The sequence below is a fragment of the Cibotium barometz genome, chromosome 20 (genome assembly GCF_041138505.1).
Source record: "Cibotium barometz isolate CiBa-2024 chromosome 20, ASM4113850v1, whole genome shotgun sequence".
Taxonomy (NCBI): Eukaryota; Viridiplantae; Streptophyta; class Polypodiopsida; order Cyatheales; family Cibotiaceae; genus Cibotium; species Cibotium barometz.
This window is the reverse complement of record NC_141065.1, coordinates 9,672,326-9,688,006: the sequence shown is the minus strand read 5'-3', so window position 1 is coordinate 9,688,006 and position 15,681 is coordinate 9,672,326. Positions and strand designations below refer to the sequence as shown.

At 39.8% G+C, this 15,681-nt stretch overlaps 1 protein-coding gene across 1 annotated transcript; it reads left to right on the top strand.

Moving 5' to 3' along the window:
* Nucleotides 1–1,304: 1,304 nt before the first annotated feature.
* On the top strand, nucleotides 1,305–2,477 carry LOC147627529 (uncharacterized). Its single transcript, XM_086814452.1, has 4 exons — nucleotides 1,305–1,730; nucleotides 1,811–1,909; nucleotides 1,995–2,123; nucleotides 2,202–2,477. Exons 1-4 carry the CDS (start codon nucleotides 1,473–1,475, stop codon nucleotides 2,241–2,243), a joined length of 528 nt encoding a protein of 175 aa, XP_086670578.1. The 5' UTR covers nucleotides 1,305–1,472; the 3' UTR covers nucleotides 2,244–2,477.
* The last annotated feature ends 13,204 nt before the right edge of the window (nucleotides 2,478–15,681 follow it).

Below are 15,681 nucleotides of genomic sequence, written 5' to 3'. Positions count from 1 at the left end.
GGCTTCATCTGGCTTCATCTTTCTTATTCACGCATTGTTGCATCTTTTTTTGGACTCTTGGTTGTAATTTTGGCTCTCGAGTGTGACTAATTGGCACCTCTTAATGGAAATTAATCCAATCTTCCAAGAAATTAGACACTTTTAGTTTGCCTTGTTTTTGTGAAGACACTTTTAGTTTGCCTTGTTTTTGTGAAGACAAATATCTCTATTTTTTTTTGAAATTAGTGTGAATCCACAACTGTAGTAAAATACCCTTTTTTTTGTTGGTTGTCACATGGTAGTGGCACCAAGCCCAGGATTTCTGAATACATCATCGGCCTCTTCCAATAGTCTTGGGGGTCAGGACCTCGGTTGCATCACAAAGACCTCGTCCTGGTTATCCATTGGTGAGACTCGAGGAGGGGGTTAGATCAAATCCCCCTCATCGGACTACTTTCCCACTAAGCAAGTGGAAGGTTTCTAAATCTCTGTAGGATTGTATGATGGAATAATTGGAATGGATTGAATCACTCAGAACCAACTAGACATCCATTGTCATCAGGGAATTATTTCCTTTCTAGATATTAGTGAAAATAAGGTGCAGGGGGGGGATTGGGAAAATCAGGATCTCCATCATTACAGAGCTGATAAAGGCTACCAAATTGTTGAAAAGGGCTTAGAAAGAAACAAGCAATAGATATTGTCAAACTAAATCCAATATGCAAAGAGGTAGATACTGAAATGACAGTAGCACACTTTCAAATTTTAAACATTTTTTCAAGATTTAGTGTATTTTTTGATGGCTCACCAAAATTGTTGGGTGTAAGAGGCCCAAAATGCCAAAAATGGCAAGTGTCATCCTCTAGTGTAATTTGTCAAATTAATAAAAACCGGTTGTAATTTTGTCTAGCCTTGAGTTTAAAGATTCAAATTTTTAAAATTTTAGTTATAAAACTGGTTAACATGTGCTTCAACCGGTTGAGAGTAAGGGTTATAGAACTGGGTAACCTGGTTATCCCTTTTTTGTTTTGGGATCTTTTGCGCTCATGTGCATGTGTGCTTTCGTGCGGCTGTCAACAACAGCCAACAGGCTTTGAACCGAGCACCTCCTGCATGGGACTTCAACACCTTATTGCTAGGCTGTGTCTCCGCCGTTTTGGGAGAGGTTATCCCTTTTTAAAAAGACTTGGTAAGAAAAAAAAAGTTAATTTCTGACGTCAAAAAAGACAAGCCTGGTTGGAACATCGTGGGATGTTTGGTGGCACACTGGTTTTCAAAAAAGAAAAAGGATAAATGAATAATAGTAGTAAAGTAGCCCACAGATATTTTGTGCGCTCTCTTCCAGAATTAACTGTTGGGATAAGCATCCCGCTTTCCTCGTGGGTCTGGTGGCCCGTCTCCACTCCACTCTCTGCTACAAAAAGCGTTTGTGCAGAACGCCCTCGCATCTCTCTCTCTCTGTCCCCCCAACACTCTCCTCCTCTCGGGAAAAGATGCCCCCCGCCCCTGCAGCTCTTCTGGAGCCCAAGCCCAGCCGCAGCGATGATCTCCTGGACCCGCAGGAGCAGCTGCGGATCGCGGAGGCTGTTCGCCAGAAGTTTGCCGAGCAGGCGCCCAAGCGCCACCGCAAGCCCTCCCGCAGCGACCTCTTTGAAAACCCAGTCCTAGATGAAGCGGAGGAAGAGCAGGTCATCCCCGGCGGCGAGATCCCCGAGTTCCTCAAGTTCCAAGGTCTTCAAGCTTCGAATGAGGTAAGCTCCGCTTTCCTTCACCCTCAATTGGCAACTCGCACGTTCTGATGAACGCCACATCCGGCGGCTGTCATGGCCAGAGTCTCGTGAGAGAGTATCCTTGCGATGCCCCAGAAGAATTTGTGGAGACAGAGTACTACAAGGATCTGAACGCTGCGGACAAGGACCTGCACCACACGGTATGTGAAGGGGGGGCTTATTTGGATTTCTCTATGTTTTCGGTATTGTGTCTCCTACTGAGGAGGTGGGCTACACCCGACGCAGACCGGGACTGGATTCATCCAAGTGGAGAGCAATGGCGTCGTGAACTTGAATCTCAGCCCTAACGGGATTGTGAGGACCAAGAGCAAGTGCAATCCTGCGACCAACGACTGGATCCCTTCGCCAGACACGGTTCTCTGTCCCTCTCTCTTTCTCTCAGCATTCTAAGAATTTTCAAGTCGACTTCTGACATTCTAAATTTTGGGTCAGGTTTATTCTCCGTCCGACAAACCCCATCGAAGCGATCCTTAAGTTCATCGTTGATGTGATCCACAGCGATACAAATGGCCCCTATAAAACAAATAAATTACATCATCGCACATTGCGTTACTTTACCAATCAATTCTTGGTCACAGATCCATGCTTGGAATGTCTTTGCATTTCAGGAGTCTAGGATATATCTATCATGAACTTGAAGCTTGGAAGTTTTACTTTTAGTTGAATGGCATGGGTTGATTTAACAAGAATGCTCAGTTGGAGAATGAATTGAGTTTTCCGGTGTGATTAACCTTAGTTTCTGTAATCTGCGAGTGTCGACGTGCCATCTTTAAGTTAAATGCCATGGGTTGATTTAACAAGAATGCACAGTTGGAGAATGAATTGAGTTTTCCGGTGTGATTAACCTTAGTTTCTGTAATCTGCGAGTGGTGACGTACCATTTAAAACCACAGATGTACCATTTAAGGCCCCGTGGGATATATTGCTTAGGCTATCCCCCACCACCACACACGCATCTAGACTAAAAATGTCCTGCAAAAAACAATCACCATAGCAAGAGGCTAATAATGCTCATAGAGGTGTGACTGGTTTCTTATTATCGCCACAGCACATCTTCGTCGATGCTTCTGGTCATGCATTTGTTTCTGCCACTCCTAGTCTTGCTTCAAGATAAAGGTGGTGGTGTTTCCCTTGGTTGGCCTTGCTGGTCTTGCTCTGCATGGCTTGTCCTTGCAAGGTTACTCTCGTGGGCTTGTGCATCTGCAAGGACAAGCTTGTCTTTGTTCAAACAGAGTAGGACGTGTTGCTAGCCTTCTTCAAGTCAGGTCGGGAATTTGGGCCTCCTCCCTTCTGCTTTGGCTCCTTCTCTTGAGAGGTCGGCCCCAGGAACCAACGCCGGACATTTGACTCCTTGCCAAACTCTTAAGGCCAAGCTCCAACACTAAACAGCTACATTTATGCCTCCCCTAGTAGCTTCTTCAACTATACAAGGTCTACAATCGAGCTACTCTTGAACCGGTCTAATTTCGTGTCGATTAGATAATTCTTCAAGAAAGTGTTGATCATGAAATCCTATAATATTGCAAAAAAAGGCACCTTGAGAAGAATGTAGCTCAATCGACTAGCTAAGCCTATAATCCTGCAAGATGCATATCCTTTGAGGAGTATGTAGCTCATCGATTGGCTAGGTCTATCGCTTCCTTTTCTCTTGGAAGCGTACAGGAAAGGACGAGATGTTTCAGTAGAATCAAAACATACCAATGCTAAGCGGAGCTTTTTTATTGTAGAAAAAGTGTTTAAAGGATAAATTCTTTTTCTATATATATTTTCTAAATGAGAACATTATATATAAGAAGTGCATTGGGACCTTCTTCACCATCTACTGTACTGGTCTGTAGATATGTTGTACAATGCTCTCATTTAGAAAGGATCAAACATATGGGAAAGTTATCCCTAATTTTAGGAACTAGAAGTTGTAAAAATGGTAGGGAGAGAGAGAATACTCCACTTCTATTGCACAAATGGGAAAATGAGTTATAAGTAAGAGAAATTAATTTTTATAGTTCCAAGTCTTTTTCCACTAGGCCACCTGGGAGTAGGTGACCGAGGGCATCCAAAACATAGGTACAAGGCTTGTTTGTATGATTTGGCGAACTGACCAGGCGAACTGACCAAGATCCTCTTGTCTGTCCTTTGAAGCTCAATACTTGGGAGCGTCTCTAGGGCGTTTCCCTCATCAAATGGCGGGATTTACAATATAGCATGGACACCCATTACATAAGTGTGCTGACATAGTTGTTATAGGAATGTGTTAACCAAATATGTGGTTAACATACTTCCCTTCGTGAAGTCAATCGAGTCCTCGTGATCAGTGAAGGGTTGTCGAGGCACACAAGGAAGTGTCGCACTAGGTTGGTTGTCCTGTCTCTCCGAAAATGAGAGGGGGTGGGTTAGTTAGTGAGATGGAGAGAAGTTAGTGAATTACTGATGATTAAGTATCTAGCTAGTTCGCTTTTTTGTATGTGCCCAATAGTACTCTTTATTTTGTTTTTTGTGTTTTTTTTAATCGCCTTTGCAGGGGTACATCCTTATTAGAGGAGTCAAAGTACATGAATGAGTAGACTAGTATAGAATACTTAATGACCAACATCCTAGTGGTAGGTGGTATGATTAAAGAGAAGTTAGTAAAACAATGGGGTTAGTAAGCAAGTGGCAAGGGGAAATTTTAGAGGAATAAGGAGGTAACACGCATGGAGACTGCTTGCACTCCGAGATGTTGTATGTCGATGGTGATGTTCATGAAGCTCTAACATCTTTGTCAAGACATCGTGATTGGTATCTTGGCTCCCGTGGATGTCGAGTCATCAAGTTACGGTGTTCTCTCTTTTTCTTTTTATGCTTTGTGTTCTTCAGTGATTGGAACTCTTGGATCCTGTGTGGATAGGAGTGGTAGTCGATGTCGAGAATCTCTAGGTGTTGAGCCGAAGAAGAAGTTTTGGGTAGGATTGATTAGACATGAAGCGTAGTTATTCAGGTGTAGTAGGAGTGATTAAGAAAATCCAGGCGATGGGTCGTACCATGGTATAACTTGCGCCCACCATGGTCCCCCTTTTTTTTGCATGTGTTTATTGGTCAGCACCCCTCTAAAAAGGGTTTTCTACCGAGTGGCCTACGTGGCTAGAGTTGTGAGCTTACCTTTGAGTTTATCTTTGAGTGGTTGGATAAGCTCAGCCATGTGTAGCATTGCCCCTTGGTTTGGTGACGAAGTCGAGGAGCGGCGTGGAGCTTCGTGGATATGAGGCTCAGTGAGTTGAAAGGGTTGGGCGACTGGAGCGTTGGAGTGCCCATGGGTTGGGTGTGGGCAAGTTCAGAGGATTTTATCGAGAGGAGGAAACTTGCCTGTCCGTTGGTCGCCAAACCAAGGGGCAACTAGCTTGCTGAAACAAGCACAATCAAGGCTCGAAAAAAATGGCATTATTATAGCATATTTGAACCAGCCAAAAATAAGAAAAACCACGTGAGATTTTAAGTAGCCCTTATTTTAAGGAATGTTTTTTCATATATTTTAGTTATAAAATCGGTGTATTGTAGAGATTTTGAAACAAAAACCGGATAGATTTAAGATTTGTCCTAATTTTAATTGGTCATAAAATGTTTTTTCTTTTTTTGCACTGAGCACAATGGCTAGGTGAAATAAGCTCAATGGTCCAGAACAAATAAGTGCAGTGGCCCATGACGACCTACTAGTTCGTGGCTAGCACATTGGTCATGGGAGTTAGGACCAGCATGCTGGTTAGTGAAGAAGCTCCCAATAAACTCTTAATATGTACGTAATATGAGTAACCCCCATCAATTACCCCCAATTTCAGGAGATGCGAACCAAAAACATGGTCTACTCATTGCAATCGAACTAGAAAATTTTGGGAATTTTTTCTTCTACAAAGTTAGTCTTTTGTTAAATCTTCACAATTTAAATGGCATGCTATATTGTAGCATATGCCACACTTCAAAAAGTGAAATTCTAAACTATTTATCTTCACTCCTGATAGACTCCATTGTCTTGATAGCTCACACAAGCTGAGAGTACAAAAGAAATCTCTCAAGAAAGATGTAGTCGTAATCATTATGTCTCCTCTTTGGTAGAAGAAACCGTTCATGGTATATGAACCAACCACAATAATGTTTCCCCATCCATTCCGCACTGTTTTAAAGCTAGTTCCTATGTTATAGTGCACTTTATGGTGTAGAAGTGTGCACGCTCACTATTGTCCTCCTCTACATTGACTACAAAATGATCTCCGATGCAAAGAGCATCACGAAGTGAATTATGAAGTAGGCTCTTCAATGCCCTCTTCGTCACTCCTCATGTCCTCTCCTCAAGGATGAGGCGTAGAAACTCCCAACTTGCAACATGTGTTTTGTTAGACAATTTTCTTGTTCTTAGTGTACAACAAGATCGGAGAATCCACAAACACAATGCAACAATCGACACATGGGGGCTGGAATTTGGAAACAATCGAGACGTGGTACAGCAATCACTGGCAACAATGGAGACATAGGGATGATGTGCGTGTGAAATCTCCTCCACCATCTCCACCATGACACAAAAAGCAAGGATGGTGGAGAAGACCAACCACTGTCACTCTTTGAGAAATAAGGAAGTACTAGAAGATTGCCAATCTGCTCATATCAAGGGTACACTTCTTAAGGTTGGTAAGAGAGGTATTGCAAGACCTAAAGGAACAGAAGTCTCTTACTCTAGGTTTTTTCCTCCAGCTGATAATGGTATCAATGAGGTTGGAGGATGGACAAGCCTAGCCTTGCTTGCTATCCATGAAGTTGCGAAGCCAATTGTTGGCAGCCATCCATGTGCCAAGTGCATCACTCTCAACAAGGACAAGATGTGAGGCTTGTCCGAAGGCTTTGCAAACAATGGTGATACCTTTAGTTTGAAGTGCGACATGCTTAGAATAGCAAGGAGGATGCTTATTATCATTAGGGAGTCTATGCTCGATTTGTGTGTGTGCTTGTGTATTGTCATTTTTATTGTGTAGTAATTTTGTGTGTGTGTTTTGTATTTGATGCAAGATAAAATGTACAAGATTTAAAGTTATCAATGTGAAAGAACTTAAAGTGTTTGAAGTTATGCATGGTCCTTACTTTGAACCGATCTTTTAATTTTCAATCAGAGTAATGAAATGCAATCCAAGCACAATCTTTTAAATTTTTGATAGAACAATAAAGATACAATGCAAGCTTGAGTTCTCTTTCTTATAAATAAATAGCATAGAGAATATGGGTACCTTTTGTGTGCACTATGGCAAGTAAACATTATTGATTTGGAGCTAAGAAAATACCTTGTGGATTTAGAACTCCCTAACTTCACCAAAGATGAGGTTATCAGTAAGTGAGTGGGTGGCACGAGAACAAAGTACCAAAGGATGCATAAAATCGGGTTTGACATGCAAAACCTTGTCTTTGTAAGTGGGCTCAGATTTCCTATCTCTAACCTTGGTGTGTGGTCTCATATTTTCTATTTATTAAAACAAGGCCTTAGGCCTTACAATTTTGAGGAAACAATATAGTAAACTTTCAACACTACTCGTGAGGAATGGCTGATCCAGCACAAGTAGCTAATCGAGAGGATAGGCATGTGGCACAAGTTTGTGCATAAGCCATTAAGGAAAGAAACCAAAAAATGAGCGAATACATAATTGAAGTGCTCCGTAATAGCATAGTTGCACAAGAAATAAAAGCATTCGTGTCAACCAACCTAAATAGGATAATCCATGGCCTTGACTCAGGGGAGTTCCAACCACCTTGATTAGGGGATGCTTTAGGTGCTGTGTGTTGTATTTGATTGATAACTTTAAATCATTTGTTAGAGAAATCATAGTTGCAAAAGCCTTCGTGTCAACCAACCTAAATAGGATAATCCATGGCCTTGACTCAAGGGAGTTCCAACCACCCTGATTAGGGGGATGCTTAAGGTGCTGTGTGTTGTATTTGATTGATAACTTTAAATCATTTGCTAGAGAAATCATTGAAGAAAGAAGAGTGTTGGAGAAATGTCAAAGAAAGAAAAGTGATAGAGAAATATCAAAGAAAGTGAGTGATCCAAAGAGATGTCGAAGGAAGCAGAAATGTGATGGCAATGTCAAACTAAAAATCCTTGAAGTTCACTTGACAAGAGAAGCAAAATAGTGCAATGTCAAACTAAAAATCCTTGAAGTTCACTTGACAAGAGAAGCAAGATAGTGCAAAGTGTCAGAAGATTGAGCGCACATGCAGATAGGCGGCCCTAGATGCTACTAAGCCCCCCTTCCCTCCTCGAACCCATGTAAGCCACCATAAAGGTGGAGGATTAAGGAGGCCAAGAGCTTAATTAGCCCTTTATACTAAGGGTATTTTTACCCTTTTCATCATATATGGGATATATGATATACACGTGGCATTTAGAGGAGAAACGATCACAAACACCCTTCTATCATCTAACTCGGCTCAATGCTCACACTACGACAGCACGACGAGATGGCTTGGCTCAAAGGTTTACAAGTCCTTGGGCTCAAAGGCGATGAATGCTTAGCTTCTTGGCTCTACATGGCAAGCTCAGAGGCTCAGGGGTGCATGGGTTTGGCGTGGCTGCCCTACACAGCTTGACCATGAGGCAGGAGCTAGATGGTGATGACAGAGAGCAAGGCGAAACCTGCTTTGATACCATGTCAGAAGATTGAGTGCACACGAAGCAGACACACACAAACAGGCGGCCTCAGATGCAACCAAAGGCCCCCCTTCCCTCCTCGAACCCATGCAAGCCACCATAAAGGTGGAGGGTTAAGGGGGCCAAGGGCTTAATTAGCCCTTTATACTAAGGGTACTTTTACCCTTTTCATCATATATAGGATATATGATATCTGTGTGGCACCTAGAGGAGGAACGATCATCAACACATATATTCTTAAAATGCAAATTTTTAATTCACGGAGAAAAGTTGCAACTCTCACTAAGTCCATTTCGATGTGTAGAAATCATTAAAGCTATGCATAGAAACAAGAAAGGCTATGACATAGAACTCATGAAAGGCTAAATGTAGTAATTTGCAAGGGTCTCCTTAGGAAACCATGATATATCTTGCATCCTCTTATGATACTCCTAGTACACAGGGGTTCTAAGGATTTCCATTTTAATTCATGGAGAAAATTCCAAGTTTCACTAAGTTCATTTCTATGTGTAGAAATCATAAAAGCTATGCATAGAGACAAGAAAGGCTATGGCATAAGACTCATAAATAGCTACATGTAGTAATTTGCAAAGTCTCCTTGGGAAACTAAAATATATCTTATATCTTGTTATGTTACTCTTGGTCGACCAAGGATTCTAAGGCTTTCCATTTGCTTGGTGAGCAACTCAAAGTAGCTTTCTTAGAAGAGTGGCCTAGGGATACTTTTGACTATATGGAGCTTTACATGATGGTGCTATGAACAAAAACATGATGAGAGCAAAGGGGGAAAAAGTGAGCAAGACAAAGTGAGAGTGAAAATTAGCAAAGCTCTTATAGGTCCTTTAAAAACACGTGAAAATAAAGCTCTTGTAGGTCCTTTAAAAACATGTGAAAGTAATAATTAGCTAGCCCATTGATATGGGTGGCTATGGATGATTTAGGATCTTGGTATATTATTGGTGATTATTTGATCGACTCCTATTTGATAAGGTTGGCTATGGATGATTTAAGAGCTTGTTATATTTTTTATGAGTATTTGATTTGCACTTCTTTGTGGACTTCTAGTTTAAGTAACTTATTCATGGGCGTGAAAATCTAGAGACTTTCATGGTGATGTCATGCGATCATATATTTATCTCCACCATTTTTGGAGAGTGGAAATCGCAAACTGTTGCTTTGGTCGCCACACCATGTGAGACTTTGGTGCGCTTATTACTAAGGTTGATGGTGGCGAGGCTTTTATTTTGTTAATTTCTTAAGGCATCCATGTAAAGGAATTACCTTTATGATATGCTTGAGCAAGAAGTAGGATTTGTTTGTGTTGATTTCTTTAGGGTATAACATAGATTTGTCTTCATATGATTTGTTTAGGCACCCATATGAAAGAATTACCTTCATATAATTTCTTTAGGTACCTATATCAAGGAATTAGCTTCATGAAACCCTTGTCAAGCATGGTTTAAGCACATCCACCTTTTTTTAACCTTTTGGATTAGGGTTTGGTGTTGTTGTTGTTGAGGTTTCTTCTTTTGTATAGTCTTAGGGTGGTCTTGGTGATTTCTTTAGAATCCACACTTCAGCATTATCTTCATAGTATTCTTAAGCTTGCAGTAGTAAGTTAACATTTGAAATGGTAGAAATTATTATCGAACTTTTGTGGCTTGTTGTGGAAGTGATAGCTGCTTCTTTCTAGACTTTTGAGATTTTCATTGAGTGCGTGGCTTGGGGTTAAGGAGGTAGCCAAATTGGATTGTAACCCATAATAGCCTTGAGAAAAACAAAGAGAAAAACAACATGCTATCTTTATAAACTATATGTGCTTTAGCATAAAAGCAAGTTTATTACAAGCTATCAGTGTACATATTGGCCATGTTATTTTTAAAAGATAACATATTAAATATAAAAAATAACATGTATAAGACACATTAACTCTCACTAATTAACACGTAGAAGTTAGTAAATGAAGTCATTAAACGAAGAAAACTAATGCACTAAAGGAAGAAAAAGAACACATTAAAAGAAGAAAACTAATACACAAAAGTTGGAGGAATAATGCGGTGAAGATACAAAAAAAGATATGCTATGAGAGAAAAAGAACGTATTAGAGTTACAAAAAGAACATGTTAGAGGAGGAAAAAGAACATGTTTAGAGATAGGAAATAATGCATTGACTAGTGATGAAAAACACAATAGAGTTTGACAACATTAATTTTCACTAAGGAATATTTTCATCCTAATATTTTAGTGGTACAGATGGAAAATGTAAAGAAGGAATATGCACATACAAAGGCGTGATGAAACATGGGAAACTTAAAGTACAAAGATGGAAAGATAGAATAATAAAAATACAGAAATTTTTAAAAATGAAGAAATGGAAAAATGAAAGTATGAAGAGTGAAAAGTATGTGAAGATGACCCAATTATGATGATGATGTGATCTAGCATCCATGTGTGTGTGTGTGTGTGTGTGTGTGTGTGTGTGATGGGACACATTGTTTAGGTGTCATTAATAGGTGACATTGACACTTTGGGGTACTGTATTTGTTAAAAGGTCAAACTTCTATTTAAACCTTAGTCCCTAGCTTGGTGGGTTTAGGTAGGTGGTATCTCCTAGAATCAAGCCACACATCCCCTAATGTAGGGAGGTGGAGAGAATCAAAGGAGATGGCATGTCCTTTGAGGGCCTATTTATGAGCACACTCTCCCACTTTTGTAATATGCATCTTTGTGATGATAAAATTATGTGATTACTTGTGAATACCTTGTGTATCTCTGCTCTCAAGTGTATTACTTTGTATTTCATAAGTCTTTGCTTAAGGTGCATCACTATGTGAGAACTTAGCTTTTAATGCTAATCATCCATACTTTATGCTAATCTCTTTGTGTGGGTGTTGCTATCTACACAAACCCTAATTTTAATATGGTATCACAGCTCCCTTCTGTGTCAGTTCCTCATCGTATATTAAAAGAGGGCATCTTTGTGTTGCTTGGCATACTTGTTTTTGGGAGCTCAACTTTAACTTCTAACATGAAATCATCTATAGATTCCTCTTGAAGCTCTTCCTGCTATGTATCCTCTCCATATTATATAGATCTTGTAGTGGTGGTGTATTGAGAAATGGCCTTCCACCACCTAGTGGTGTGTTGGTGGGCAATGGCCTTCTAGGACTTGGTGGTGTGTTCTCCTCACCTACCCCACTTGGTCATGGTTGTTCCTCTCATCTCTTGTGAAAAGGATAGTTCTATGTAGATCCTCCTCTTTCTAGCATGTACCCTGGTTTCAACATATCTTTTATTGGAACAAAATAATAATGCAAACTTTTATAATTTTGACAATAATTTAATGATTCATATAATCACTTGATTATGGTAGTTTTTTAATAATTTATAGTCAAGGGAAAAAACATTAAATATAACTCATTTATTACCATTGAGTTTAGTTAGTTTCTACATTATTACTATCTAAATAATCATCACTTTCATAGTAAGAATATTTTAGTGAAAATTAAGGTTGACATTAATTTAAAATTTACATAAAATAAGTGTGTGCGTGTGTGTTTTTTTTAACAAATTAAAATCCCTACAAAAACTTTTGGATTTAGTAAATGTAAAGGTTAACCAATCCAATATGTACACCATAAATCAATAATTTGGTGTGGTACATCCATGCCCATAGTCCTAGTGGCTAGCTAATCCAAGATGTACATTAGTAGCTTTGCCGACGCTTTGCGCTCAGCAGACGAAATGTCGGGAAGACAGATGCCGGCCGGGGGAGCAAGCTGCGAAATGGGGAAGCAACCTAGTAGTTAGATTGTTTATGCACTCACTCCCATTACTCGAGATATTTCGAAAAGTGACGCTTTCGACCCAAAACCGAAACTCCTTACCTAGCACCAATAATAGTCAATCTGTAGCATTGTGGGATAATAAGCGTGCTTTTTCTTTGGGACCCGGAGATTCGTCTTTGGGTCGTAAAGGCCAAAGCCAGCCGCCAAGCAACGCTCTTTTAATGCTTCACGTTCGTTTTCCTAGCGAAGTCTGGTCTGATCTTACGACCTTCTAAGCGTTGCCTTAGATTTTACTAGCCTCTGTTCGGTCTATTATGCTCAATAATTTGGTGTGGTATATCCATGCACATAGTCCTAGTAATTAAAAGGCTAGCCAATCCAAGATGTACATTATGACTCAATAATTTGGTGTAGTAAATCCATGCTTGTAGTCCTAGAAGTTTAATGGATAAACTTGATTTTAATAAAATATTAAGTACTTATATTGAATGAAAAAAATGGAAATGTGTAATATCTTTAGGAAAAAATATTTTTAAAAATATTAAATAGTTATACTCTATCAAAAGAAGTTTGCTATATTCACAGGTCTTTCAAAAATGATTATAAGTCATGCTAAAATATTGGAATTATTTCTTCATAGATAAAGATTTTCCAAAAGGACTTGACCACCTCCACCCCACAGCCTTGATGATAAAGGACGTGGGTGGATAAATATGTGATAGCTAATGCTCACACACTTGAAGAGTAATCACCCTTACTATTGGGCTAACTACTTCTAAAAAGAGATGGATAATGTTTCTGGAGATCCACAGGATAAGCTGTACAACTTGTGGATACTTTTGTATCGCATGGCAAATTGGGAGTGGCTTGCCAAACACAGTGAAGTACATTCACTACAGGACCTGGAGATTTGTAAGAGGATTGAGGAGTTATGGGGGAGCATGGCCTTCCATGAGGGCATAATAGTTTGCTTTATACTCATAAAGTTAGTGAGGATTTGATTATTCTCATACTTTATATACACGACAAATTGGGAGTGGCTTGCCAAACACAGTGAAGTACATTCACTACAGGACCTGGAGATTTGTAAGAGGATTGAGGAGTTATGGGGGAGCATGGCCTTCCATGAGGGCATAATAGTTTGCTTTATACTCATAAAGTTAGTGAGGATTTGATTATTCTCATACTTTATATACACGACATGCTTTTGACTATTCCCAATGAGGAGAAAATTGTAGCCCTCAAGGCTAACTTGTAGTGCTCATTTGATGTGATTGATGTAGGCCTTTTGCACTGTTATCTCAGTATACAGTTTGTATCAATTGAGGGGGGTCTCATCATGCATCAGTCCAAGTACATTGGTTAGCTTCTTCAGAGGTTTCAGTTTGAAAATTGCAAACCTATTTCTACACCTCCAGAAAAATTAGATTCAAGTTTTCATTAGAGGATGTTGGAGAACCATTTGATGCCTCTTTATTAGAAGTCCGTGGGATGCTTAATTTACTTATATAATACTCAGCCATATATTTAGTTTGGGGTTTCCCAGTTGAGCAGATTTATTCACAGTCTAGCACAAAGCATTGGCAAGGTATAAAACATGTATTTCTTTGTTATCTCAAAGGCACTTAGACATTGGGTCTCTTCTATGGCAGAGGCTCATCATCTTCCTTACATGCTTTCATAGACATAAATTGGGATGGTTGTTACGACATAAGAGTGTCCACTAGTGGCAATTGTTACATCCTTGGTGATTAGGTGAGTGTCCACTAGATAGTGGCAATTGTTACATCCTTGGTGATTAGGTGAGTGTCCACTAGATAGTGGCAATTGTTGCATCCTTGGTGATTGATTATGTGAGTGTCCACTAGATAGTGGCAATTACATCCTTAGTGATTATGCGAGTGTCCACTAGATAGGGGCGATTGTTTTATCCCACAAATCACCTGGTAAATTGTCACACAATACCAAGAATATAGCCAAGTGTTAATCCCATTTTGGATTAACAAAGATGCTCCTCCCATTGAGGACATTAAGAAGTGTTATGGAACGACACTATAAAGGTTGTACATTATGAGATACTAGCCAGCCAAGGCTTTAGTTATTAGTAAGTTTTGGGTGCCCGAGTCTAAATAAGGGCTAGTTATATATAAGGCAATTTGTCATAATAGAAAGACATAATCCCCCTTTATGTTATGAGAGCTCTTGTCTTGTCTTGTGTATGAGAGAGAGAGAGAGAGAGAGAGAGAGAGAGAGAGAGAGAGTACTCTAGTGCATGTTCCTCTTCCATGCTTGTTGGGAGAGTGGGAGGATGATTGCCTTGCATTGTGGTGTGAGCGACATCGGTGACAAAGTGGAGGATTGGAGCTTCTACAAGCAAGCTTAGAGAGCCTTAAGGGATGTGAGCTCAGAACATTGGTAAGTATTCTATGACGGTTGTGGTCTATCGCTTATTCCATTGGTGATTTTATGGAGTTCTCTTGAGAGGTGTAGTATCCCATAACATTTTTGGCGCCGCTACCGAGGAAACCACAGTTGTTTCTTCCATCTTCTTAGAGTTCTAGCTCCCACTATGCAAGATTGATTGTTGCCTTTGCATTCTGGAAGTGCATTGTGAAGTACTGTGTGGATAAGGTTTGCGTGGAAGTGAAGGAATTAGGTTAGTTGTGAAAATTTGTGTGTGTTGAAGTGTGTGTGAGTACTTGGTAATTCTTAAACACGGGTTTTCTTTTGATTTTGTTGTTTTTAATCACCAACTTTGCTATTGTGAGTTAGCAGTTTAGTGATACTCCTTTTTCACCTCTTTCAAAAAATCATAAAAATAAGGAGCCATTGGTTGTGTTTGTTACTTGCATTGCATTCCTTTTGCTAGGCATGACCATTCTAGATTCATTGGGCAAGGAAATCAAACTCCAAATCACTCAAAAAATCCTTATGTTGACTCGACTGACAAACGTGTGAAAGTGCAAAAAAGCATTTCACGGCGTGAGATCCTACTCGCCTTAGCGCTAGAAATCTCAAGATTTCCTTACTAAAGTTAGTGCATCTTATCCGAACATGACTGACATAATTAAACTGAAAAAATCTTATCGCATGAAACGGGTACATTTCATGATGTGAAACACATTCGCATATCACATCGTGAGATAGAACTACCATTTCACGATGTGATACAAGTCGAGTTCATAGATTGAAGGATTGTCAGATCATCAAGGGCAAGAGAGAATCATAAGTGCACTATAGTATTCCCCCCTACTCAGAATAATGCAATTCTAGCTTGAAATTTCAAGGCGTGAAATACAAGTTGTTCACACGACGCGAAATACATCTCAGAATGTGAGATCCAATTCATAGCATGAAACCCATTCCACAACGTGAAACGTCAGTGTGACAGATAACCGAGCATAAAAATTGGAGTAGTGAGTTGGCCTACTGAACTAATTTCTCATGCACTTGAGGTCAGGAA

Excerpts from the sequence above, each read along its gene's own strand:
- LOC147627529 (XM_086814452.1), top strand. The coding sequence starts at position 1,473 with ATGCCCCCCGCCCCTGCAGCTCTTCTGGAGCCCAAGCCCAGCCGCAGC. Across the intron at positions 1,910-1,994 it reads ACAAGGACCTGCACCACACG|ACCGGGACTGGATTCATCCA; the intron begins GTATGTGAAGGG and ends CACCCGACGCAG. Across the intron at positions 2,124-2,201 it reads GGATCCCTTCGCCAGACACG|GTTTATTCTCCGTCCGACAA; the intron begins GTTCTCTGTCCC and ends ATTTTGGGTCAG.